The 26,191-nt window shown below is 41.1% G+C and overlaps 2 protein-coding genes across 3 annotated transcripts in view; one reads left to right on the top strand and one right to left on the bottom strand.

Annotated features, from left to right (window-relative positions):
- Nucleotides 1-6,348, bottom strand: part of Nhlrc2 (NHL repeat containing 2) — a 66,000-nt gene extending 59,652 nt beyond the window's left edge. The window contains exons 1-2 of one of the 2 annotated variants that reach the window (XM_004631545.2): nucleotides 5,765-6,336; nucleotides 3,051-3,203 (exon numbers count right to left, since the gene is read on the bottom strand). In XM_004631545.2, coding sequence (XP_004631602.2) covers nucleotides 3,051-3,203; nucleotides 5,765-6,143 — 532 coding nt within the window. In that variant the 5' untranslated portion in view covers nucleotides 6,144-6,336. Of the gene's footprint in view, nucleotides 1-3,050; nucleotides 3,204-5,764 lie in introns of both variants that reach the window. The other variant, XM_023715463.1, reaches the window with a different exon arrangement.
- Nucleotides 6,349-6,623: 275 nt separating this feature from the next.
- Dclre1a (DNA cross-link repair 1A) lies at nucleotides 6,624-25,099 on the top strand. Its single transcript, XM_004631544.2, is given in 10 exon segments — nucleotides 6,624-7,805; nucleotides 10,790-12,045; nucleotides 12,047-12,437; nucleotides 14,139-14,272; nucleotides 16,214-16,332; nucleotides 17,638-17,778; nucleotides 19,260-19,405; nucleotides 20,160-20,314; nucleotides 23,379-23,520; nucleotides 24,869-25,099. Coding segments are annotated over 10 exon segments (3,105 nt in total). The 5' UTR covers nucleotides 6,624-7,345; the 3' UTR covers nucleotides 25,030-25,099.
- Nucleotides 25,100-26,191: the final 1,092 nt, after the last annotated feature.

Here is a 26,191-nt window from a genome sequence, read left to right as displayed (position 1 = left end):
CGTTATATTCAGTTATGTTTGTAAATAATTCATTTTCAATTTGCAATCTATTAAAAAATTTAAAAAATATAACAAAATAAATAAAATAAAGTTAAAGTTCAATTCCTGGTCCCAAAAATAAATAAATAAATAATAAAATAACATACACTGGGACTTAATTGTGAACTAACATAGTCTACCCTAGAAAATGTTCCACATGCATTTAAAAAGAACTGTGTAATCTGATATCGTATAGCATATCCTATGTTTATTATTAGATAACAGTAGGTTTATTGTATTGAATTCTTTATTTCCTTATCTTGTTTAGTTATTTTCTACATTGCTGAGAATGAGGTACTAGACTCTCCAACTGCTAATGTAGAACTGTGTCTCTCACCTTAATTCTGTCAATTTTTGCTTCATATACTTTGATAATCTGGTATTAAATATGTAAATTTTTATTATAACTCCTAGCTATACTGAACTTCTTAAAATATGTAATGACTTTGTCTCCTGTAACCAACTTTCGTGACTTGAAGCCCATAGCATCTGACACAAGCACCTCTGTTCTCTTTTGGACAGTATCTACACTGAATTTTTGCATCCTTTTACTTTCAACCTATTTATATCTGGCTCTAGAGCTGATGCTGGGTATTTTGTACCATCTAGCCAACCTCCCCCGTTTGATTGGGGAATCTTAATCCAACTACTTTATAGTAATTACTGATAAGGAAGGCTGGTTTCTGACGTTTTGGTTGCTCCGTACCTTATGGTTTTTCTGTTCATTTCCTCTGTTACTGTTTAATTAATTGTGGTAGTAAAATTTTTGTACTAAAATGTTTACATTCTTTTCTCATTTCCTTTTGTGTTTATTCTCTTGTGACTTTAAGTTTAGCACAGTAAATACATTTGGCACACTAAATCTCTCTACTGTGAATGTATATACAAGGTTAATTCACTAACACTAAAAAACATGCTCATTTGACATTAACAGTCCCACATACACCCCTTCCAACTGCTGAGGTCACAAAGTTACATCTTTATACACTATGTGTCCAAAACCGAGAACTGGTTTGGAATTATTTCAACAGTATCAGTCTCTTGAATTATTAAAAAAAAAAAAAAAAAAAAAAAAAAAGTGGCGTTATAAAGCAAAGACACAGTGATACTGGCTTTGGGCTACATTTGGCAGTGCTGAGACCTGAACTCAGGGCCTTAACACTGGGCTGCATCCCAACCTCTTTTTCTCATTTTGAGACAGTTTCACTTAATCACCTCAATGGGACTGAACATTCAATCCTCCTGCCTCAGCTTCCCACAGTGCAGGATTACAGGCGTGGACTACCACACACATCTATGACCAGGGATGGCAAACCTTTTAGAACTGTCACTGACAACAAACACGCCACTGCAGCACATGCACTGTAGGTTCCCTGCCACTGTCACTGTCTTAGACTAATTTTTTAAATGTATTGGTCCGTTAGATCCTGTATAAGACAAAGAGTGGAATCACACACCACTGCTACAGTAACACAGCACTGGCTTTTATGGTTGCCCATGTATTTTCCTTTACTGGCATTTTTTTCTTTATAGGGCTCAAATTATTGTCTTTCACTTCAAATTGTGGACTCCCTTTAGCATTTCTTTCAGGACTGGTCTAGGAAAGAACTCCCTTAGCTTCTGTTCATCTGGGTCTGTCCTACTCTTTCTCACTTGGGAAGAACGGCTTCCCACTTCCAGGACCCCTGGCTGACAGTTCTCCCTTTTATCAGCTGATCGTGTCGGTACACCGGCCTACGACCTCTGACGTCTGATGTGAACTCCGGCTCCCCGGGACGCACCGGTTTTCCCTTGCTGCTTTCAAAGTTCTCTCTCTGCCTCTGGCTCTGCTCATCCTTCTGCTTCAACCTCTAGCGCTGGAATTCCAGCGTGTGCCGCCACACCCGGCAAACTAACACGATTTAAAGGTACTGGAAGTTTCACTTGCCTCTCAGTTTATCTACCCTTTTGTAAAAAACTAAATCTCAAGCTATCTTTTGTGTACATGTATACTCTCCCACCTTTTTTCTTTTGCAATTCTTAGAACTGACCTAGAACTCCACAGAACTGTATCCTGTCTTGATTTTTTTTTTTTTTTTTTTTTTTTGGCAGAACCGGGGATTGAACTCAGGCCCTCGCAGTTGCCAGGGAAGTGCTTATTCTACTAAGCCATCTCCCCAGCTTACTCCTGTCTTGAGAGAAGGCATTTCGGAGTAGTTCAGGCTGGACCGGAGCTGGCCACCCTCTCACCCCAGCATCCCACAGATAACAGGCACGAGCCACGGCTCCCTCTCATCCTTACTCTTACGTAATCAGTGACCCTACCTATTTTTCTCTAGTCTAAGAATAGAAATTCAATTAATTTAAAACTAATTAAATTAAACCTTTAATCAACTTCATTTACTCCCATTATGTTTTTAGAAAAACAAAAGTAAGAAAACAATCTAATTCTTCAAATTTCTAAAATGAATACTAAGTACAATCTCTTGCAACTCCAGATTCCACAATGCCATAGAGGATATCCTAGTGGGCTCTGAAAACCATTAACCGCACGAAGTCTTTTTATAAAGAAGCAAGGTTAAAGAAAAAGTATCTTCTAGTACTCTGCACTGCACTGTAGTCCATGTCATTCAATTTTAATGAAAGCTTAATCATATTTCCTAGGAAGAACTTTAAACCTTCACAGGAAGAACAATATAAAATTTGGGTCAACTATTTCTTTTTTTCTCTATAGAACAAATCTAGGTACAGATATACAAAAACATCTTTTAAAATACTTGATCATGAAGAAAGAAATTCAGGCCTTTACCCTCTCCGTATACCTTGTCCTAAATACAGGTTCTTTAGCTAAACAAACCTCTACCACTGAAGTTCGTCCTTCATGAAAAGGTATACTGATCCTTAATTCATAGAGATGGCCCAGAATCATGGCGTCTTGCCAAATGCTCATTCTTCCATGAGCGAATGGGCCAGGTAGCTTTCTACTGCCCAGGCCCGGTCAGTCGGTCAGAAAGGCATCAGAAAGCAGGTACCTTCGTCGGAGTAGAGATGCTCTAACTCGTGGAGGTCGGGCAACAGGTGGATACAGTTTATGCAGCAGTAGCTGAAGAAGTCAAGGATGACCACTTTTCCGCACAGGTCCTTGTAGAGAGAAATAGGCTTTTCCGTGTTCAGCCATTCTAACCCTGAAATGTATACAGAATAAACTACAATGACTCAAGGTAACACAGAGATCATTTATCTAAAACTGCCCATTAGAATGTGACTCTTTCTAGCACTATCGCAAACAGTCCAACATCTTAAGTGATGACAGCACTGAAGTCTGCAGTAGTTTATTTCATTTACGAGAACTGGCCTTTTTATCAATAAAGACACGATATATGTTCATTAATACAAGTAAACAGGTATCTGTGACATGAACGAGAAGACCAAAAAGCCAAGCCTACAGAGACTAAGGCTCCAAAGAGGGAAGAAAAAAGCAACAGAGGAGAGGAGGAGGACAGAAGGAAGAAAGGAGGACAGGAGGACAGAGCAGGGCGTGGAAGGGTGAAGGTGGGGAGACCCGCTTTAGGAGGCAGTCTGCACACACAGCAAGAAAAGCCACCCAATTACATCAGACCTAGAGCGAGTCTGTAGAGGAGTCAACCCAACTCCACTAGGCAAAAACAACGGGAATATCAAATATTAAGTAACTGCATACAAAATTAGGCAAAATAGGGTACTGAGAATGAAAGCCAAGCTCAAAAGCATGAAGACATGGCTATTTAAAAACAAAATGTACTTAAAGGCAAACATACAAAATGCCTAAGTCAATCTCATATAAGAAAAGCTGAAATGTTTTGGGAGTGAGATGAAACACGAGATACAAAATAAAATATTTTAAATGCAAAATCCAAAGCAACGTTAATATTGATGAGGAATGTGTTCTCTCCAAAGAAAAATTGGCTCTCATTTGTCTGTTCTTTTGGAAATTAGAATTTATGAGTTGATTATAATTCAAAATTTTAATTGCATTATGATTTTTGTTAATTAGAAAGTACAGCATCTGTGTCTAAATAACTTACAATGTTTACTGCTTGTAGGTAAATACTACAACTATTACAATTTTTGTACTATACCTTGAAGTAGGCATTTAGAAATATTTCCTAGCAACTGAACCCCAAAGTTGGGCAGAGTTAATGAATTTATTATTCCTCCCTTAATAATGGGGGATAAGTTCCCAGACCTCCACTGGAGGCCTGAAACTGCCAGTTTACCACTAAAACTTAGAATTTAAGGGCTTTTTCATGGTAACTAAGCACTTATCAGGCAACGAGGCCCCAAGTGACTTCTACAGTTTAGGATGTTGAGACGTTGACAACAAAACTAGCACAAGATTCTTTTTACTTCTTCACAATTTGGCAGATAAAAGACGGATCCTCACTGTAGGTCTCAGCAACCTCCGAGTGTGATTTTTCTTTTCTTGAGAACTTTCACCTTTTCACTTAAGGAAGCCCTTGGGGGCTTCCCAGGCATATCCTAGCCACCAGGACCACCCTGGAGCTCCGAGGCCACGATGACCTTAAGTTAAATAAGGATTTCTGGAACACACGCCCAGCGATGCTGCTACCTTGGAGGATGTGATAACCGTGACTAAGAGTGGGTGGAATACACAACACTGATAAGGGGACAAGGTGATGTGTCCGGTCACCGGAAAAAGGGATGACTCACTATGCACATGACAAAGTAGGGCGGCAAGCATGAGATTTTATCAGATGCAGCAGAGTGCACAATTCCGAGATGACGAACTATTTATTTCTGGAATTTTTCATTTAATGTGTTCAGGCTGTGACTGACCAGAGGTAACCAAAAGCATGCCAACAGGCTTAGACAATAAAATCCTGCCAAATCCCGGCGGGAGCCTGCTCGCTCAGAATAGCGCATGTACTCTGTAAACTATCTCCCGACCGTGTTTTTAGGAACCACGCACACATGGGCGTAGAGTTTCCCTTCTTACAGTATACGTACGCTATTGTGCGTGTGCATAATACTTTCCAGTTTCTCCGATGGGACAGGCATTCACGCACCCTTTTATTTTCTTTCTTGGTAAGAGTCCCTCCACATTTCAACTCTTATGTAAGATTCGTTAATGGAAAAAATAAGGGCTTAAGGCAAGCGCAAAAGGCTCGGAAAGACACCCAAGACTGTCGCTGCGAGGTTCCGATATACCTCCCCGGAGAAAACTGAACCCAGCCACCACCAGCCAATTAACTATGCATGCGGTTTCAGTGTCATGCCAGGACACGTGCCAGCATCACCAGGCGAAACGATGCCACTCCAACCAAAGAAGGCGAGGCGCGGGTCCGCTGCAGACTGCACGGCTGGCTGCGAGGGTCGCTTCCTCCTGCCCCACGGGCTCCGCGGCCAGAATCCAAACGCGGCAGTGGCTCCCATCGATGCAGATTTTTAAAAATTTAACTTCCTCAACACTGAACGGGGGAAACTAGGCAAGACAAGCTAGAAAACCAGCAAGCTCTGCGGCCTGTAGGTTGCAGTTAACGCTGCTCTGGCAGCTATCAGCTGGAAGTTCCTTAAGTCTCCCCGTGCCTCAGTTTCCCCAGCTGTCAAACCGGACGAACGGGAGCGCATCAGTGGTGTAGGAAGGGTTAAAGTACACACTATCCCCTGGGATGTCGCCGCCCGGATCGGGGGACGGCGGAGGGTGCGCCCCGCGCCCCGCGCCCCGCGCCCCGCGCCCGCCGCTCACCGTCCGCAAACTCGGGCACCGCCAAGTCCTGCTCCCAGCCGTCCACCTTCTGCAGGTACTGGTAGACCAGGTCGTCCTTCTCCTGCTGCGCGACGGCGTCGAGCAGAGCGTACTCCAGCGAGGTCTGCGCGGGCAGCAGCCCCGAAAGGCCGCCGCCGCGCGCCCCGGCCGCCGCCATCATGTGCGGCCCGAGCGAGGCGGGGCGGCCGCGGGCACGTCGGGAGGCGGCGCCGGCGCCGCGCCCACAGCGCTTGTTTTGATTTTTCGGAACGCGGTCGAAGGCCAAAGTCCAAATGTCCGCAATTCCCGGGCACGTAATTAAACTGGCGTCACCGCCTACCCCGCCCGCCGGGGCCCTCGGCGCGGCGCAGCTGAGCATTGGGAGCGACAGATTCGACGGGCAGAGCGCTGGGGGCCAAGCTCTGCAGGCTCTGGGCACCCGTTCGCACACCCGCCTCCGTGGAAACCGGCTGGCTTTAGCATTAAAACTAAAATAAAATGAACCAGTAAGCCACTTTTGTTTAAAAAAAAAAAAAAAAAAACTTTTTTAAGATCCCGCCCTTCGACCCGGACCAGCCGATTCGTCACGCCCCTGGCCGCGGGAAGTGGTTCCCGCCAAGACGAGGAAGGTAAGAACAGGGATGTGGCGCCTTCCGGAGCGAGGGCTTTTTAAGTGGGGACGGCTTTGATCTGCAAACAGACGCTGTGTGTGGTGGCCCAGGGGGTGTTGAAAGTGCAGGCGCGAATAGACAGCCGAGCCAGGGCGGGGGGCGCGGAGAGGAGCGGATGTAGCTGGCCCCCCGCGGCGCGTGGCGGGTGGCAGGTGGCCGGGGCCTGGGGGGCTCTGCCCTCCCGAGGGGCGCTGCAGGTGAGGCCCCGAGATGCACGGAGAAGGCGGAGCCGGCAGCAGGGAGGTCTGCTGGGGCCCGGGCCCGACCGCAGGCGCAGGGGGCTGGCCGACGCGCAGCGCAGGGGGACGGAGGGGACCCGGGCCGAGCAGGACCTGACGTGTTTGAACTTTGCTCACTGCCCAGGGACTGCCCGTGCTGCAGGAGGAAGACGCCGCCAGCTAGCTGAAGAATCTGAAGCTGCGGGCTCCGCCGGGCACGCACGGGGCCCGTGGTGTGCTAACTCTGACCTTAGTGTGACTACTTTTCCAGGAAACCGAGGTAGCCAAGCGCCCGGGGGCTGCCACTAGACTTGTGAATTATTTGGACAGCAGCCCACTAGAAAGGGAACGAACAATGTTAAAGTATTAACTGAGTCTTACTTTTATAAGTCAAGTCCCAGAAAAAGCCAAAATACTTGAATTTTGCAAAAGCAGCCGCAGTGAAACACTACAATTGCTATCCCCGTCATAGGTTTTTGTGAGTTTATTATGATATACATGGGCCAGCAGGTGTTCCCAAGTATATTTTTTGTAGTTTGTCAATGTATTGATTACCAAGCTATAGATTCTCATCAAGTGAGTAAGTTATCTTTATTTTAGCAAAGTACTTCCATTGTAAAAACTTGTGACAAGAATTGGACTGTCGATTTACTGAAGATTAATGTCTCCTTTATAATAAAGTCATTTTTGCTATGTTAGAAGACACTTTGTTGGAAGAAGACATCTGGGAGTACAAATCGAAAAGAAAACGAAAACCAGCACATACGAATAACTGTACTGAAAATATCCCAAAATCTGTTGAAAAACCAATAGATGGAAAATGCCAATCAAAACAAAAAGGAGAAAAAGCAAGAACCACAGAAGCTAAGGAGACGGTGAAAGAGTGTGAAAAGAGCCTGGGAGAAAGCCAGGCTAGTGCAGCTTCAAGTCAGAATTCGAGTTGTGGAGATGACATTCCCTTGTCCCAGGACGGAGAGGCTACGCCAAGAAAGCCCGGTAGAGCTCACAAAAAGAGACAAGTGTCCCCCAAGATCCGTCCGGTTTATGATGGCCACTGTCCAAACTGCCAGATGCCTTTTTCTTCATTATTAGGTCAAACACCTCGATGGCATGTTTTTGAATGTTTGGATGCTCCACCAATCTCTGATGCCGGTAAGATTATATAAAAGGTAGTAGCCTCAAAATGCCTAGACGTCTTGCAGTAGGGCAGCCATCTCTGTGCAGGGAAACAGCAGGGCAAGTAATAACCAAGAGAAAACTGAGACACTGTCCCAGTCAGTGGGCTGTTGGCAAAGAAAGTTGCTAACCTGAAAACAGTTTAAAAGTTGCTAAATATTTCAAGTTTCTAAATAAGGCTGGCCAAATAGCTCAGCCCATTAAAGCGCCTGCAAGCAGGTGCCGGGGCCAGGGGTTCAATCCCCAGGCCTGCTATGCCAGCCCCACCCAAGGGGCACACTGAGACTGCAATTGAGACTGGGCATGGTGGTGCACTCCTGTAATCCCAGCTCTTGGGAGGCTGTAAACAGGCGGATCACTATGAGTTCAATCTAGTAGTGAGACCCTGAACACCCTGTAGACCCTTCCCTAAAATACAAAAAATAATTTATAAATGTTCATTGAACGCTTTTACTGTATTAGGTACTTTTCAGTTTATTTTTACTTACTTGACTCACAGCATACAAGGTAGGTAGTGACATTTAATAGATGCATGTTCTTAGAAGTTAAATAACTTGCCCAATTTTGTATCTTTGGAACTGAATAGAAAAGTGTAAGTACATTCAGATTTGTAAGTATGGTTTTGATGTATTCTTTATACTAGCGTATATTATAGTGAAAGGAACTGGGAAGCATCGTAGGTGATTAAAACTCTTATAAAAATGTGCCAAAAATCCTGCGGTATGTGTGCCACAGAAGGCTGTTCATATCATTGAAAGCTCTAAAAGGTTCACCATCACTGTAGAGGCAGGTCAGGAAAATCAAGTTTGAAGAAGAAAAGGAGGAAAATGGAAATAAAAGTCAATATTATGCAGATTTGTGCCTTATTTTATTATTTTTTAGCATTTTTAACATATTGGGTCTTTTACGCTGGTTTGCTTTTAGATGTGTATAGTTTGGTTGATTAGTGATTTAGTTTTATATTTAAGCTACAATTAATTTTTTGATGATACTTATTTCTTTGCCATTTTTGAAACTCATTTTAGATGCTTTCTGTTGACTATTTGGAGCATCAACACCAGGGCAATATATTTACCTTAAGACACTGCAAACGCCTATACTAGGAGTCGCCCTTTTAGTCTTTACTAGTTATTGTGAGATTGCTGTGTAAGTTAATAAGCACAGTTGTAAACACATTGTTTGCAGGGAGAAAAGTTCTGAGTTATATAGCTCAGAAAAGGCCTGCTGAGTTTATGCTGTAAGCATTACTTAGCACACTATAAAGGTGAAGAAACAACAGAAATAACTTCATGCTTCACGTCTGCATTGCAGCAGAACCTTAACTGGGAACACTGTACTCCTCTTTCTTCTTCCTCCACTTCTCACTGTTGTCACCTTGTAATGTTCAGAGGATCTGGAGAGAAATGCTTTCAGATAGTCATTAGCCCCCATAGCTTGCACTCAAGGAGGAGGTGGAGTTGTGAAGTGCTGTTATGATATAATATTGTTAAAAGCAAGGATTGACTCTTGTTTTATTTTGACGTGACATGTCCTGAAAGACATATTGATTCAACACAGCAGATTAGTCACGTTCTTTAATTGCAAGAAGTTGTGATTTCTAAAAAGGAGATAATTGTCTTCCTACACTGGTTGCCTTTGATTCTTTTTATGTATCTTTAAGAAAGTAACCAGTATGTTGCTTTTAATGTTGGCCTTTTTTTTTGGTTTGGGGTTCTTCAGCTGAAGCAGTGAAGTGTGTTTGTAGTCTAGTTTTTTTTTTTTAAAGAACACAATTTTGTTGCTAAAATATATATAAATAAAGCAAGAAAGAAAACAAAAAGAAGTGCTAAAACAGCGAAGTAATGCTACAATTTTATTAACTTTTTATGTATTTATTACAGGGTCTCACTGCACAGATCAGACTTGTAATGATTCTCCTGTTTTCAGCCTCCCAAGTGCTGGGATTAGGGCACACACCACCACGCCCAGGCTCATTAGCTGTCTCAGCACTCCCTGGGGATGGGCCTGGCACACCCCCTTCCTCCCTGTCCTGTCCCTTGTCTGCCTAAGCAGGCACTTTAATCCGCTGAGCTATCTGGCTGGCCCAAATTTATTTATTTATTTTTCCATAATTTTATTGATAAACAAATAGCTATGAGACAGTTTCAAATCAAATTGGTAGGACAGTTTCAATAATTAACACATTGTATACATTCCTCCCAGTGGTTAATTGCTGTACAAGATGTGGACATGATATTGTATCTACAGACTAAAACAAGGAATCTCTTTTTTGTTTTGTTTTTTTGTTTTGTTTTGTTTTGTTTTTTGGCAGAACCGGGGATTGAACTCAGACCCTTGCGCTTGCTAGGGAAGCGCTTATTCTACTGAGTCATCTCCCCGGCCCCAATTTTATTTTTTAAAATAAATGTCATATTTTGCATGTGGAAAATTGGGCTCCATAGAAATTGAGTTGTTGAACATAGAATTAAGAAAATTTAATTCTTTGTACTGACTTGTATGTTTTAAAGTTATCTCATTTTCTGGAGAAAATATTACTTGAAAAGCAATATAAAAGAGTAGTTAACTTAAAAATAAATTTAAAAAGTAAGTAATGCTGGCACACACGGTAACCCTTGCACTTTGGGAGACTGAAGCAGGAAGATAGCAAATTTGAGTCCCACCTGGGGAACTTTGTGAGATCCTATCTCAAAATAAAACATAAAAAAAGGGCTGAGTATTTAGCTGTAAGCGAAGACCCTGGGTTCAATCCCCAGTGCTACCACAAGCAACATTTTTGTTTTGTTTTTTGAAGTACCTTGTAAAAAGCCATTTTGCATTGTTGATATTTTACTGCTGATTTTTTGATTGTCCAGCTCACAATAACTATTGTCGTAAGGCCTCAGAGGAGACCTGATGGTTTTCTACTTACAGGTTTATTTATAGGCTGCCCTGCAATGCTGTTTCTTTCCTAAAATTTTCAGAGTGTCCAGATGGTCTTCTGTGCACCTCAACAATTCCTTCTCATTATAAGAAATACACTCACCTCCTGCTTGCTCAGAGGAGGGCTGGCACTGACCCTTTCAGTGGCTGGCTGCCTGTGCCAGGTGGGAATTCCAGTGAGACCAAGCCAGCCTTTTCTTTCACCCACCAAGGAAAATGGTCTCTGCCTCAGAGACAAACAGAAGACTTAAAAAACGTTTCAGATGATCCCTTGTGGATGACACAGAATCCGAAACCCTCTCAGCTTACAACTGAAACCAATGAAAAGCTTTCCTCCTCTGCAAGTATTCAGATGTCCCAGCAAGCTCTACAGTCTACAGGATTTTTTAAGGTTGATCAACTGGTAGGAGCTGGTTTGGCTTTTACCGGGAAAGAATCAGATGGCCAAAGCACCTCACAACACGCAGATTTGCCAGTACCAGCAAATGACTTCAGCAGCTGCGAAATCTCCTATTCTCCACTCCAGAGTGACGAGGAAACTTACGATATAAATGAAAAGCTGGATGATTCCCAACAGGACCTGTTTTCTACCACAAGTTCTAAAGATGGCAGCTTAGAGGACGATGCCAGCTCTCCTGAGTTTCAAAATCTGCATGGTCACTTACTGAGGAGCCCAGAGGAGATCCACCCCAAAGCGAACAGCTTCTTAACTCAGGACAAGTACAGCGCTCTCAGTGATTCGTTTCCTTTTAGCTCCCAAGCTGAGAGTCGCATCTCCTTCGATCCAGCATTCGCTGATGGGTATTTTCTGCTGTCCCCACCTGCGTCAGGAGGGCAGCTTCCAGCTTCTAATTATCAGAACACTAAAGCCAAACCTCAAGAGCCAGAATTTCATTCATCTCAATCACACAAACAGAAACAGGCAGTTAAAGAATCAGCTGTTTATAATCACGCTTCTCTGCCGTCACTCAGTTGTGAGTTGTCAGAATCGTTAGAAAGTCAGGGAGGACAGTGTCTTTCTTTGCCTTCCAGCCAAAGTAAAATTAGCGAATTATCGGTTGAGAAATTCTCTGCTAAGAACAGGGCCAACTCGGCATGTGTCTGCAGAAAGCCCTTAAGTACGGGAAAATCTAGTACCTCTGCTGCTGCTAAGTCTGCTTTGGAAAACTTGTCTTCTAGTCCTAAAGGTAACACAAGACATCTAAGCAAAGTAATGAAGCAAATGGATATAGGTGTGTATTTTGGACTACCACCCAAAAGAAAGGAAGAGAAATCGCAGGAGGAAAGTGCCTTCTTAAGGGAAGAACTTAAGTCCGGTTACAAGCCCTGAGAAAAAGAGGGCCCGGCAGCGGCGCAAGAGAAAAGCAGAGACATCTTTAAGTGATGTAGAATTTGATGCAAAGAATTTAAATGAGAGTCAGTCGTCTGTGGAACTGCCTGCTGAGAGGCCACAGCGTCAACGAAAGAGACGTAAAAAGTCAGATTCACAGGAAGGAACCCATGAGAAGAGGTCAGGGCACCTTATTAACGGTGCAGCATCTGAATGTGGGACAGTCAAGGTAAATAAAGATAAAACCTTCATAAAATCAGCTCCTGGCAGGCGGCGGAGAGGGACCACCGACGCTTCAGCATCACCTAATGCAGGGGAATTAAGAAAAAGGACGTGTCCATTCTATAAGAAAATACCCGGTAAGTTGGGCTATCCGTGCTTGGTGTATCAACAGAGACACAAGATTTCTTATCTTCATGTTCATTGTCCATGAGTGAAATAATTTTTTAGTACAGTATGTGTTTGCTTTTAATGACACTTCATGGGCCATTAGCATGTTTTGGGGTTTTTTCTTGTTTTGTTTTTCTCCATTCAGGATCTTATTAAACATTCCTGGTACACAAGTTACTATACTAGTTAGATGGCTATTACAGAATGCAGGGAGATTGTTAAGTAATAGATACTAAGCAATCTTCAGGAAGAGGAAAGACATTTCTATAACTATAATAAAAGGCAGTGTCTACACACTTGGGAGAAATACAGCATCGCTTCAGAGAAAGGCTGACAGGTTGTATCTGTCACAATGCCAACCATTTAAAAACCATATTAAAAAGTAGTTTCTCTGCCTTTTCATATTCTTGTAACTTCTCTTGCTCTCCAAGATGAGTTTTGATAGCGAAGTGTATCGAGGAATGAATTGTAAGATGGAAGAAGCCAGTGGCTTCTGAGAGTGCAGAGTGTTCAAAATACACTTGATTGCAAAAGAATTTTGTTAAGCTGTTTTATTCATGTTCTAAATCTACAATTAGTTAAAAATATTTGTGGAGTACAGCTCCTGTTCTTTTTTTTTTTTTTTTTTTTTTCCTTTGTGCATTTTAGGGAAGGGTCTACAGAGTGTTCTGGGTCTCACTACTAGATGGGACTCGCTCCCAAGAGCTGGGATTTCGGGCATGTGCCACCACAATCGCACTCTGCAGGCCCAGAGATCGAGCCCCCAGCCCCTGCCTGCTTGCAGGCGCTTTAATCCGCTAAGCTATTTGGCAGCCGCAGGCTCCAGTTCTGTTTTTAACGGTCATTGTGATTAATTTTCTGTACTTTCAGTGAGCCTCAAACCTTCATGTCATCATATCATGTAGTGTGAGCCCTACGAGAACTTAAGTTACACACAGATGCATTTTGTCTGCCACACGGAGTAGTTTCATAAACTCTATTTATTTATTTATTTATTTGGTGGAACCGAGGATTGAACTCAGGCCCTTGCACTTGCCAGGGAAGTGCTTATTCTACTGAGCCATCTCCCCGGCCCCAATGACTAACTTTAGAACTTCTTTTCATTATTGCCTGTTTAGGGAACGTTGTTCAGCATTTTCCCCACCCCCATAACTACATCCTGGAATGAAACTTAGACTATAGAAATACTGTTCATCTTGTATTGGATAGTGATCCTTTGGAGGGCCACAGCTTTTGTACTGTTTTAAGATGATTATGGCCCTTAACCATTTTTGCCTCCTTAGAAGCATATGAGTACTGCCTTGTGGAGAATTAATGTTTTAGAAGAAAGTCTACAACAGTCTCCTTTTGCTCTTTTGCAGACAAGCATCCAGAAAATGTCACTTAAGTATTAACCCAAACAAAAAAGTAATTGGTTTGTAGTTTAGCATTTTTTTTATACTTACTTATATTTTGTGTAGTTATTCACAAAAAAAGTCTCTATTGAAGGCTATTTAGTAGATGCTTAACAAGACTTATTTTCACCTTTTGCTGCATTATGTAGTACAGGTGTGAAATTATAGTTCAGTTGTAGGTGGGTGGGAGGAGGAGAGAGGGGTTAGTTTTGACAGTCCAGCCAGGTAGCCGTTAGCCCTCTCTCTCATTGTGCCCTGCCGGTGTTTCTCTTGCAGGGACGGGCTTTGCTGTCGATGCCTTTCAATACGGTGAGGTGGAGGGCTGCTCAGCCTATTTTCTCACACAGTTTCATTCTGACCACTATGCCGGCTTGTCCAGAAACTTCACATTCCCAGTGTATTGTAGCGAGGTAAGTTTTCATAGTCTCGGTTCTAACTTTGTAAGATGTGGTGGGTTTCTAAGCCATGTAATTATAAAAAAAATTTAATTAAAACCATACAATTATTATATTAAAAAAGATAAGAGAAAACAGATTGCAGACCAAGACTTTAAATCAGATGATTTAACATCAACAGGCATAACCTATTTTTAAAAAGTGTTTTATTACATAAGATCAGATAAACTTTTATGATGTACTAAAAATCCAGTTTCCTTCAGGAAACTTTCTTTGAGTGCCTAAATAAATATAAAAGACAAAATACCTAACTTCAAGTTTATAGCCTCCAGGGGAAATACAAACAGCAGTAAGGGGCAAAGTGCCTGGAGCTCGTAGGACTACTTTATTCTGCTGTACACCAAGGTGGAAAGAAAGTTTCATGGTGAAAGAGATACCTTAAGCTAATTGTTAAAGTCTGAACATTGTAATCCGTGTTATTAAGGGCTTCAGCCAGAATTTGATGTAACCCTCACACCATTCAGGAAGTAGCCTCTTTTGCTTAGTGAAGCAAGTGATGTTGGGAGAGGTGAAGTGAGTGTTCCTCGTCACAGAGCAAGCAACAGCAGAGTCCAAATTTGAACACACGTCTGCTTCCCAGCCAGAGGGAAAAGGAGGGAACTTACCGGGCAGTGAGTGGAATTTGTACGAAGGCACTTGAAAAATGCACTTACACCAGACTTCTCAGAAAATTCAGGTCTGGAGTATTGGCCCATGCCTATAATCCCAGCGTTTGGGAAGCTGAGGCAGCAGGATCCCTGGCCAAACCGAATTACATAGCAAAACCCAGTATTAAAAGCAAAAATAGGGTTGAGATAGCTCAGCACCATAAACATAAGCCTGGCAGACACAAGATCCTGAGTTCGATCCCTAGTACCAAAAAAATAAAATGAAATAAAAACAAAAATACCTAGACCTTTTAGAAAAGCTAGGACATGCCATGGGGAACCACAGGAGACAGATCCACGGCAGTGGGTCAGGACCAGATGCAAAGAGTTTTGTGCATGATGTTGAAAATGGTGAGTTTTTTACAGGCGCTGGAGAGCCAGTGTTTCTGCAGGGGTATAATACTGTCTTTTTAGGAAGTATTTGAAACTGGTAAACGGAGATTGTTCAGATGTGATGGTTCTAAAATGGAACTGAAGCAAAATACGAACTGTGATCAAGATCTGGGCTGGAGAGAGAGCTCAGTGGTCTAAAGCACCTGCTTAGACAAGCTTAGGCGAAGCACAGGGACCACGTTCGATCCCCAGCGCCACATGCCGCGGCAGTCCTGCCCCCAGAGTGGGCTGAGCTGGCCACACACACACACACACACACACACACACAAAAGATTTTCTAACATTTTATAATATATCCAATACTTAGAAAATAATATTAAAATTTTTATAAATAGTTTATGAATGTTTAATTTTAAACTTTTTATTACAATGAACAACATATTGCCATTAACCTCGCTTAAAGTACTCCCCCTTGCTTCCCATGCACCTGTGTATCATTCTTGCCTCTTCCTGAAGCAGTTCGGAAACTCTTCCTCTGCTGCTGCCGATTACCATTCAGGAAAAAGATGAGCTTCTAAAACATGATGTGTCTTCGTCTGCCTTATTCACAGCGTGTGGGACCCTGCGACTTCCGGCTCCTTCCCCAGAGTCAAAATGACCGTGAGAGGGAAATGTTTTGAATTGATTCAAGGCCGTGAAGGCAGCCACAGCAGCGTAGTCAGAGACGCAAAAGGGGAGTGCCAGAGCTGCTCCAGGAAAAGACGAGACTGATGGTCAGAGTCTGGCAGCGAGGGAGTGTATCTTGAGGGGGATTAATGGCAATAATAAATTTTTAAAAATCTAAGCATTAACTGTGCTTTTTCACACCTCATATTTAATGTCACTGAGCCGGCAATAAGCGCCTCCTGTTTTGCAGATCACTGGCAGTCTGCTGAAGAGCAAGCTTCACGTGCAGGAGCAGTACATCCACACTCTGCCCATGGACACCGAGCGGGTGGTAGACGGCGTCAGAGTCGTCCTGCTGGATGCCAATCAGTGAGCACTTACGTCGTCTTAGTAATAGCTTATTTCAAAACATTCTAAAGGAAAACACATTAGCATGGTTAAGAATTTGTTTCAAAAAAAGAATTTTTTGTTAACATCAGTATGCTTGATACTTCTTAAAATTTGCATAAAATGGATTTGTACTCTTGAGAAAGAAAACCTATCCAATTCTAGAATCAAGAGATTAAATATGGTGAACTCTTCCAAGTGTTAGAGGATGAAATTGCTACTCTCGACATGAGACTCCAACTTATTTTTTAAAAACATGTTAATAGCTGGGTGTGAGGGCACCTGCCCAGCGGCTGGGGCAGCAGATCTTGGGTTGGAGCGCATCCTGGGCAAGTTCACAAGACCTTGTCTTAAAAGTAAAAGGGGAGGGGGCGGGGGGCGTAGGCAGTGTGAAGGGCCTGGCTTCAGTCCCAGTACTGCACAGGGAAGAGGGGATACAAATGCAAACTAGTGTGCAGCTAACCTTCTGCCATCTTCTTTAATATTTACGTAAGTTAACAGCTTGTGCCCCATTTATATACGAGTCCCTCTGCCTCTAACCCACTGCATGTAGGCTAAGAAAGCCTTCAGACTTGGCCACCCAATATTTGGAAGATGTTTTTTCTTGAAAATTAGTTCCTTCCCCCACCCACCCTTCTAATGTAAAGTGTTATTAGCATTCATGTTGCCAAAACAGGACTATTAATTATGCATCTTTCTACTGCTAATATGTTTGTCAGCTTCCTGTCCGGTAGAAGTGATAGGTACTTAGAGAAAGGAAAATGCTAAATCTAGGTTTCCTAAAACACAGGCGAGTGCTGTTACTTCACATTGTTTTTCATTTTACCTGCTCACTTTGCTATTTCTTTTTTTGGTCCCTAACTTGAGTTCTGAATTTTTTTTTTTTAAGCCAATTCTATGGAGATATTCACAATAAATCACATAGTATAAACTATGGATCGAGCTGGAATGACTTAGCTCATGCCTCAGGAACATAAAATACTCTTCACATACAAAATATTCCTAGGGCTTAGTTCGTATTTCTCAAGAGGCAACCAAGGTAAAGGCTTAAAGATGAGCCTTTCTCGAGAATGTGCAGGGTTTGAAAAACCCCCGCCTGGTGAATTAGTCCTTTCCTGCACGCCATTTCTCTTTGTGGTGTAAATTTCCCAGTTCAAATGTTGCATTTCCAGTATAGGACTGTGTCCCTGGTCGCTACTAAAACGTATTATCTGATAGATAGTGAACAGATACCTTCCTGTAGGTGCTTTCCGATGCAACAAACGTGCCTCTCAATGTTGTGTTCAGCTGTCCAGGGGCTGCTATGATTCTCTGCTACCTTCCCAATGGCACCGTCGTGTTGCACACTGGAGACCTCCAGGCAGATCCCAGCATGGCGCGTTCTCGCCTCGCAGGCCAGAAAGTGCACGTGCTCTACCTGGACACCACGTAAGCACGTCCTTGGAATGCGCTCCTCCCACTGATAGCAGTTGCTCTGGGTTTTTAATGAATAATTTAAGATTTGCTTGGGTAATTAAGATAGTGGTTTATTGCCAGTTACTGTTTTAAGGCTACTTATCAGAGGGATGCTGTTTGGAAAAATACTCACGAAGGGACAGTTTGGTATCGCTTGTACCGACTGTGCTTTAATTTTTGGAACTTCTCTTTGAAAATCTTTATAGCAGAATCCTGTTCCTGAAAGGAAGGAAAAAAAATTTAGTGGCAGACTTTAGGAAAACACATTCGTAGATTACTCTTCCCAAGCATCTGTGTGGGTAATAGGTATAGTGGGTAAGAGAAAAAAGTTAGGGCCAAATTGCATTTTTGGTTTTTGAGGTTTTTTTTTTCTCCAAAAGATAATATGCAAGTCACAGATTTAAATTCCTCACTGATATAAATATAAGCCATTATATTTTAAGTACATACACATATTCTCAGTTTTATTATGGTAATCTTGACATCAAAATGATACATGTAAAAAAATGATACGTGTTTATGTATAGTATAATATTGTAAATTAAATAACTCATTGATTTGTTAAAAATTAATTAAGCATTTCAAACTGTGTTAAAGTATGTTTATATGGGAGATTGTAGTGAAAGATGGTCTTTCAACAACCATTTTTCTCACAATAAGTGATTTTTTCCATTCTTCATATTTACCTTAATAGGTAAATTAAGAAAATAAATTTTCTTGGTATATGTGTGGGTTTTTTTATAGAAAAGTTGGAGGGGTTTTTTTTGTTGTTGTTCTTTCCTGATATTTGACTAGCAAAAACAGTTTTGAAAATTGGGGAAAATGTTTATTTTGTGTTTATAATTTATTGCATTGTAGTGAAGCAGTACTTATCTTTCACATAAAATATATAGATACTATCTTAACTGGCGTTATAATATTGAGGCCTAATGAGCTACTGTATTCGTGTAACCCTACGTTTATTTCTGTGTCTGTAAGAAGAGGTAATATCCATGGGAATATTAATTAATTTTAAAAACTATATCAAATCCATGTTCTCTTTTAATTTTTATTAAATCAGAATTCTTCAATCTAAATACATTTTCAGGAGTATTTTGTTACATACTGATTGGGGTTTAGAAAAAAGATGTATTAAGGTTTATAACCTATGACTAAAAGACTTGACTAGCTATAAATATTCTTAGAGGAAAAAATGTTTTCAAAAGGGCACCTTTTTGAGGCTCATAAAAGAAACATAATTAAAGAGATACATTGAAAAATTATAACCCATCATACATTGCAATAACTTAACAAATATTTTTGCTCCAGTGAAATGACTTAGCCTTTTAATATATTATGCTGCTATTGCATATAATTTTTTAAGTTTGTTGTTTAAAATAATGCCGAAGGCTAGAGCTGCAGTCGCCGTAGCTCTCCCGCGGCTCTTGTAGTCAGCACGCGTCTCTGCACTGCAGATACTGCAGCCCCGAGTACACCTTTCCGTCTCAGCAAGAGGTCATCCAGTTTGCCATCAACACCGCCTTTGAGGCTGTAACACAAAACCCCCGCGCTCTGGTTGTCTGTGGCACTTACTGTATTGGAAAAGAGAAAGTCTTCCTCGGTGAGTGGTAGCTGGATCTAATTTACATTAATATATTATAAAGATCAGATTCTTTTTGCATAAAGCCCCCTCAGTCTCTCTGCTTGTACATTTCACAATCATTTCTTGAAATTATCCAGTATTACCTCCAAAGTTGAAGGAAAATTTAGTGTGCTTGACACATTTAAACTTGGAAAGGCTTTATAAAAATAGTTGATAAGTGTGTTTATCTTAGCCTTTACAATCTATGTTTAAAACCAAATGTCCATGTTATATTATTTTAATTAATAGGAGTATTATTCTATTTTAATTAATAGGAGTATTATTCTTTGAGAATAACCAACAGTTATTTTACAGGACAGCTTTTAAGTTTTGTTCCTCAATCATTTCTGTATGTATTTATTTCTAGTTTGTCTAGAAGGCATTGTATGATTTTTGCATACTATCTCCTGTTTGTTTGTAAGTGTGGTTACATTATATCAGATGTTGAAATTGGAAATTATTCCGCCAGAGTTTGTAACTTCTCCCAAGTGTATTTCCTTTCCTCCTACTCCTTTCTACAATAGGCATTTAAAAATAAATTCCTTAGCTTTTTCACATTTTATTCCACATAGTTAACCAACAAAATATTTCATTTAGAGGCACTATGGTGTGAGAATGAAAGTTTTGAAATTGCGTTTCTATTTGATAAATTCTTATTTTAAAATTTAAGTGACAACTTTATTCTTTCACTAAATATCTTTTTATTATTTTTAACCTTTCACTTTGTCTACAGCCATTGCTGATGTTTTAGGTTCAAAAGTGGGCATGTCTGAAGAAAAATATAAAACATTACGCTGCCTCAATATATCAGAAATTAATTCCCTCATCACTACGGACATGTATAATTCTTTGGTTCACCTTCTCCCAATGATGCAGATTAATTTTAAGGTAAGCATTCAAGAGATTAGAAACTAGAATCACAATTTACCTGCATTTAACTCCAAGTAATTCAATTATAGAAGAGTATCATCAGTAGTAAAATTTGCCCTAAAATTTTTTCAAGGGAATTTTTAATGTTTTTAGTTTTTCTGTTTGTGCGACTGTCCAGAGCAATTCATGTGCCCACCAAGAGCTTAGGTAGCTGGCACTTGGGAAGGAACAGAAGTAGGAAAGAGTGCGGCAGCAAAGGCCTTCAGCCCTTCCGTGTCCACGTCACTTTGCAGGCTTTCTGAATGAGCAGGGCCATGGGAGAAGAATTGTAAGTTCTTACCTAAGATCATTCCATTCTGTGTTGCCATTAAGTCTGTGTAACTGTGGCATCTATTCAGACTTTACTCCTTCCGAGGATTAAATGAGGTAGTGGGAGTAGGTGGTGAGAGCAAGCGCTAGCTGTAGCTCCAAGGTGTGAACTGAGACGTGGCCGATCCGACCCAGCTGTGACCTGAGGGCTTGGCTGTCAGCTTTGCTTATGCTGGTTTATTCCATTTACTCACATTTTGATACCTGGCAACGAAAGTGTGTCAAACCTGTGTGTTAATGTAACACAGACCACAGTGCACAAAGAAATTTGTTTTCACTCTTCCTATAATATCCATGAAGTAACTTTATTGGAGGTTTTTGAAATAGGATGCTGACTACTGTTTTTGTCTTATCAATAATACCTGTTGTGTTTTAAAACAAGATAAAATGAAAGGAATGTCTTAGATCTGTTCCCTGAGGAAAACAGTTTGATAAATCCTCAAAAATTTAAATGTGGATGACCATGTGACCTAACAATCCCAGTCTTACGCATATGCCCAAGAAAAGTGAAGACATACGTTTACACAAAGTTTCTACACAGTTGTCTGTGGCATTATCCAAAAGCAAAAGCAACTTAGATGCCTCTAAAATAATGCATAAATAAAAGGTCACGTAAGCACAAAACGGTACCATGCACGTGTGAAGAGTAATGAGACGCTGGTACTTGCACTCCGTGCATGACCCTCGGGCCCGTTACGCCAGGTGAGAGGAGCTAGCCGCCGCCGAGCGGGGCGGGTCTGGCTGTGCCTATGGGAAGGCTTCGGACCCTGCACAGCTTACTTTCGGATTTCCAAGTGCTCAGGACATTCTCTAAAGTTCATATTGCCGTCCATATTGGCGCCATCCAGTTCTTCGTCGTGGCTGCTGCCTCTGATTCTGAACTGATGGGTTAAATGTGCTCAAACTTTGAGAACAGTAATGCTGTAGATGATTATTTGCATGCTGAAAAAATAGCGACATTGCCAAGAGCATTTTTCTCATAAACTTGTTGGTAATAAACTGAGAGAAACAGTCACAGATTAGGGACTTCGTTTTGACTAAGCTGCTTGTAATAAATTTCTTTGTGAGAGTGGTTCTTATATTGTAGAAAATGGACACCTTGTGGTTTGTGGTGGTCTTTTCTGTAGGCTTCACTGATATGATAACTTCATAAGTTTTTTGTTGTTGTTGTTTTGTGGGTTTTTTGGGGTTTTTTTGGCAGAACCAGGGATTGAACTCAGGCCCTTGCGCTTGCCAGGGAAGAGCTTATTCTACTGACCATCTCGCTGGCCCCATAAGTTTTTGTTTGTAGCATAGGCTGTGGTACGTGTTTTTGTAGTAACTCATAAAAAACAAAATTAATTGTCCATTAATTCCCCCAGATACTTAGTTATACCGAGTTGCTTGGGCTTTGTGTTACTGGGAGTGAAGCGCAGGATTTCACACATGCTAGACGAGCGCTCGGCTGCCCTGAGCTACATCCCCAGCCCCACCACTGGGTGCTTTTGAAGAGAAACAGCCATGAATAAACTTGATGGCATATTTTGAAAACTGTATTCTTGAGTTCATGGCATTACATGCATAATCACATTAGACCAGTCTTACTATTTTCCTTTTATCTGTGAGGCCAAAGTGAAAAGGAATAACAATTAAGCAAATAATAGCGTATTAGCTAGGGCTCAGACTTCCAAGACAAGAACTAGAGAGTTTGCAGACCCAGCGACCTTGTAATGGAAACTTGCCTCCAAGGTTCTGTTCTTTTCGTTTCATTTGTTTTCTTTTATTTCCTTTTTTTTTTGTTTTTCCTTTTCTTTTCATGGACCTAACAGTTAGAAATCATTTTGTATATTCTAGTATTGGCTTTTGTGCTAGATAGTCTTTTATTGGCTTTAAATTAGTGAGAGGTTATTGTTTGATATAAGAGAAAAATCAAAGGATTGTTAGTTCATAATGAAGTGAATTTTATCATTAATTCATTCTAAGCCTTTGAAACTGATTTTGATTTTTGATCTTAAAACCAAAAGTATTAGACTCTTGTTTTTTTAATTCCTTATGGCACCGTTATCTTTAATTGGATTTCTCTTAGGTTTCAAAGACTGACCTTTGGTCATTGAGTTTGAGTTTTATCAAATGTCATCATTAATTATGACTTTAGTGTGGAGAAGTTCTATTGAAAATTCATGAGAGGAGCATAGCATTTCCAATTGTAGTGGCATAAAGAGTTTGAAAATTAATCTACTTTATATCAAAAAGACTAAAAGGAACAAAGGCCCGAGGAGAACACCATTATACATCTGTAAAGTGCGTGTCTGTTGAGTACGGTACGTTTCTTGCCAGCTCTGTGTCTCCATCCGCTGTGAGTTTGCGTGTGTGGTCCCACACGTGCATTGACGTTACCACTGTGGACGTTAGTCTTTGAGTAGTCGGATTTATGTGGGTTTTTTAAGCTATCTGAATCACACTTCGCTTATGCATAATGACTTATTCTTCAGGTTACTTCATTATACTTTTTCAGATAATGCCTAAGTTTGTTTAGATAAGTGAAGTTTTTTTTTTTTTTCTAGTGACTTTTATTTCTTTAAAAATATGGCATGAGATTGTTGCAAACTGATCTTATCAAATAAGAACTCCCTGTGACTGCTGGCATCATATCTTTAGTCATTTAATTCCTCATAACTTTACCATTTACCCGTGACCATTACCGTTAACTCAGTATGCTATTTTTATTGAACAGAGTTTACAAAGTCACTTGAAGAAGTACAGTGGGAAATACGACCAGATTTTGGCTTTTCGACCTACGGGATGGACCCATTCTAACAAGTTAATGAGCATAGCAGATGTCACTCCCCAGACCAAAGGAAATATTTCAATATATGGTATAATTCTTAAGCCTTCTTCTCAGTATTGATGTTGATAATTACTATGTTTTAAAAAGTGTTGAAAAACTGAGGCACAAGAAAAATAATTTACTGAATAATAATTCAGGGGCTGGGGATGTAGCTCAGTGGCACAGGCACCTGCCTGACAAGCGCGAAGTCCTGAGTTTGATTCCTGTTCCAAAAAAATAAATAACAAAAATTAAATGTTAAAAAAAAAGAGCCAATAATTTGACAATTCAAATCTTGACTCTCACTCCATTTCTCAGCCTCTGTCTGGCCCCTTGCGGACTGATGCATGGGAGCAGTAAATGCTGGCTGAAGCGGATCATCTCGTTTCTTCCCTCAGTGGTACTTAGAGGACTTGGTAGAATTCTTTGAAAGTGAAGGTTCTGTGGAAGTCTGAAACAGTAACTAAATCTCAGTGACACCCTGAGGTTGCAGGCAGGAAGAAGAGGAATGTTTAGCTACAGTGACAGGAGGAGGAACGCGACCTTGTTGTTCTGGTCTCTTGAGGACATCACCCCTGCCCTCCGGCCAGCTCAGTCCCCTAGTGGCTGCCAGAACATGCTTGGTGACATGCAGCCAGTAGCTCACACTAGCTTCTGAAGGCCCTAGATTGCTCAACACAGGATCCCTCCAACCTTTCTCTATGGTACTTGATCTTTGCTAAAGAAAATAAACGTACTCCTAGGATTTCATTTGTTTTCTTTTTTAAATTGTATTTATTTATTTATTAGGTATAAGGTCTCAGTACACAGTTCAGACTCACAGTGATCCTCCTGTCTCAGCCACGCCAGTGCTGGGCTTATAGGCATTGCGCCACCGCGCCCAGGTTCAGGCAGCATGGCGTGAGGTACCAGGGATCGAACTCTGGTCCTTGCACTTGCCAGGCAGGCACTTAGACCACTGAGCTATCTCCCCAGCCCTTAAATTTTTTATATACGCAAATGGGACTACAATTTTGGGATGAGAATCTGCTTAGTTGCTCTAGAAATCAAGAGTCTACTGTCTATTAGTCCTTATATTTTATTCATATTTCTTCTGGATTTTCCTGAAATCCATAGCTAAATGTATAGAAAGGAGAAAATGTTAATTCACTAGGACTGTCTTCAAGTGCATATTATTAACCAAACACACAGAAAAGTAATATGCTCTAATATTGTAAATTTTTATGTTATTTTAATGTTTTATACTTTATTATCTATAAAAGACGCCAAGTTTTATTGGTGCTAAAGGGCAAAAGAGCTTTTCACAATGCTCTGGATTGCTTTTCTGTTTTACTTTACACTTGAGAGTTTGTTAGTTTGATCTTTTATTAGGCAGTGTCTTTTCTCTGTTCTTGCAGGAATTCCTTACAGCGAACACAGCAGCTTTCTAGAAATGAAACATTTTGTCCAATGGCTAAAGCCTCAGAAAATCATTCCTACTGTAAATGTTGGCAGCTGGAAATCTCGGAATGCAATGGAGAGATACTTCAAAGAATGGAAGTCTGAAGCCGGATATTGATGATACCTTAGCGGACTCTCGAGTAGCCAAGTCCCTTGGGTGCAGCTTGGTAGCACTTAGAGCCTTAATGTAGAGCCGCACGTGAAGACCACTCACACAGCTGTTCTCGTTTATGTTCGAATAACAGTCCTGATGCTAAATGCCTCTCAGATCGTCAAAGACGACCACGGATGAACCTACCCAGTATTCTTAATTTTTTCCCCTTCCATTCATGGAGACAGTTACATCCTGCACCAGCCTTTGGGAAAGAAACAAAAGCAGGTCCAAGGACTAACAGTGTTGTAATGGATAACTAGACCAAAAGCATTATATATAAGTAATTATGTATCTTTAAAATTACAATATAAAATTTATAATATTTTAAATAAAAATGATTACAAAATGTGTTATGATGTCTTGATGGGTTTTGTTTTCTTTAGAGCACTTTTTTTTTTTTTAAGAATACTTTTAGTTTCATGGCAAAGTTGAACGGCAAGCACAGAGTCCTATATTCCCTCGCCCTGCATTATGTCCCCACTGTCCTCATTCCCTGCCACAGCAGTGCCTTAGTTGCAGGTAACGAACTCGTCTTGATGTGCCATAGCCTGGTGCATGGTCCTCTGTTGGTGTTGTGCATCCTGTGGGTTTTGAGAGCTTTTAGTGATGCATATCAATCATTGCTATATGGGGGCTGGTGAGATGGCTCAGTGGTCTAAAGCACCTACTTAGAACAAGCTTGGCAGAGCACAGGGACCGCGGTTCAATCCCCAGCACCACATGCCAGCCAGCCTGCCCCCTGGTGGGCTGAGCTGGCCACACACACACACAAATAAATAAAATAATTTAAAAAAAAAATCATTGCTATATCATACAAACTTTTTTTTTTTTTTTTTTGCCAGAACTGGGGATTGAACTCAGGTGCCAAGCAAGCACTTATTCTGCTGAGCTATCTCCTCAGACCCATAATTAAAGTGTCATTATTTATTTGTTTGTTTTGTGGTGCTGGGGATTGAACTCAGGACCTTGTGCTTGTCAGCCAAACGCTTATTCTATTGAGCTATCTCCCCAGCATACAAACTTCTGACTGTCCTGAAAGTCCTACATGGTCTAATCATTCATCCCTTTCTTCCTCATAACCTCTGGCTATCACTGAACTTTTTACTATCTATCTCCATAGTTTTAC

This window comes from Octodon degus, unplaced genomic scaffold (assembly GCF_000260255.1).
Source record: "Octodon degus isolate 3935 unplaced genomic scaffold, OctDeg1.0 scaffold00042, whole genome shotgun sequence".
NCBI classification, from domain to species: Eukaryota; Metazoa; Chordata; class Mammalia; order Rodentia; family Octodontidae; genus Octodon; species Octodon degus.
Note: the sequence above shows the minus strand (reverse complement) of the source record. Positions and strands in the feature narration are given on the sequence as shown.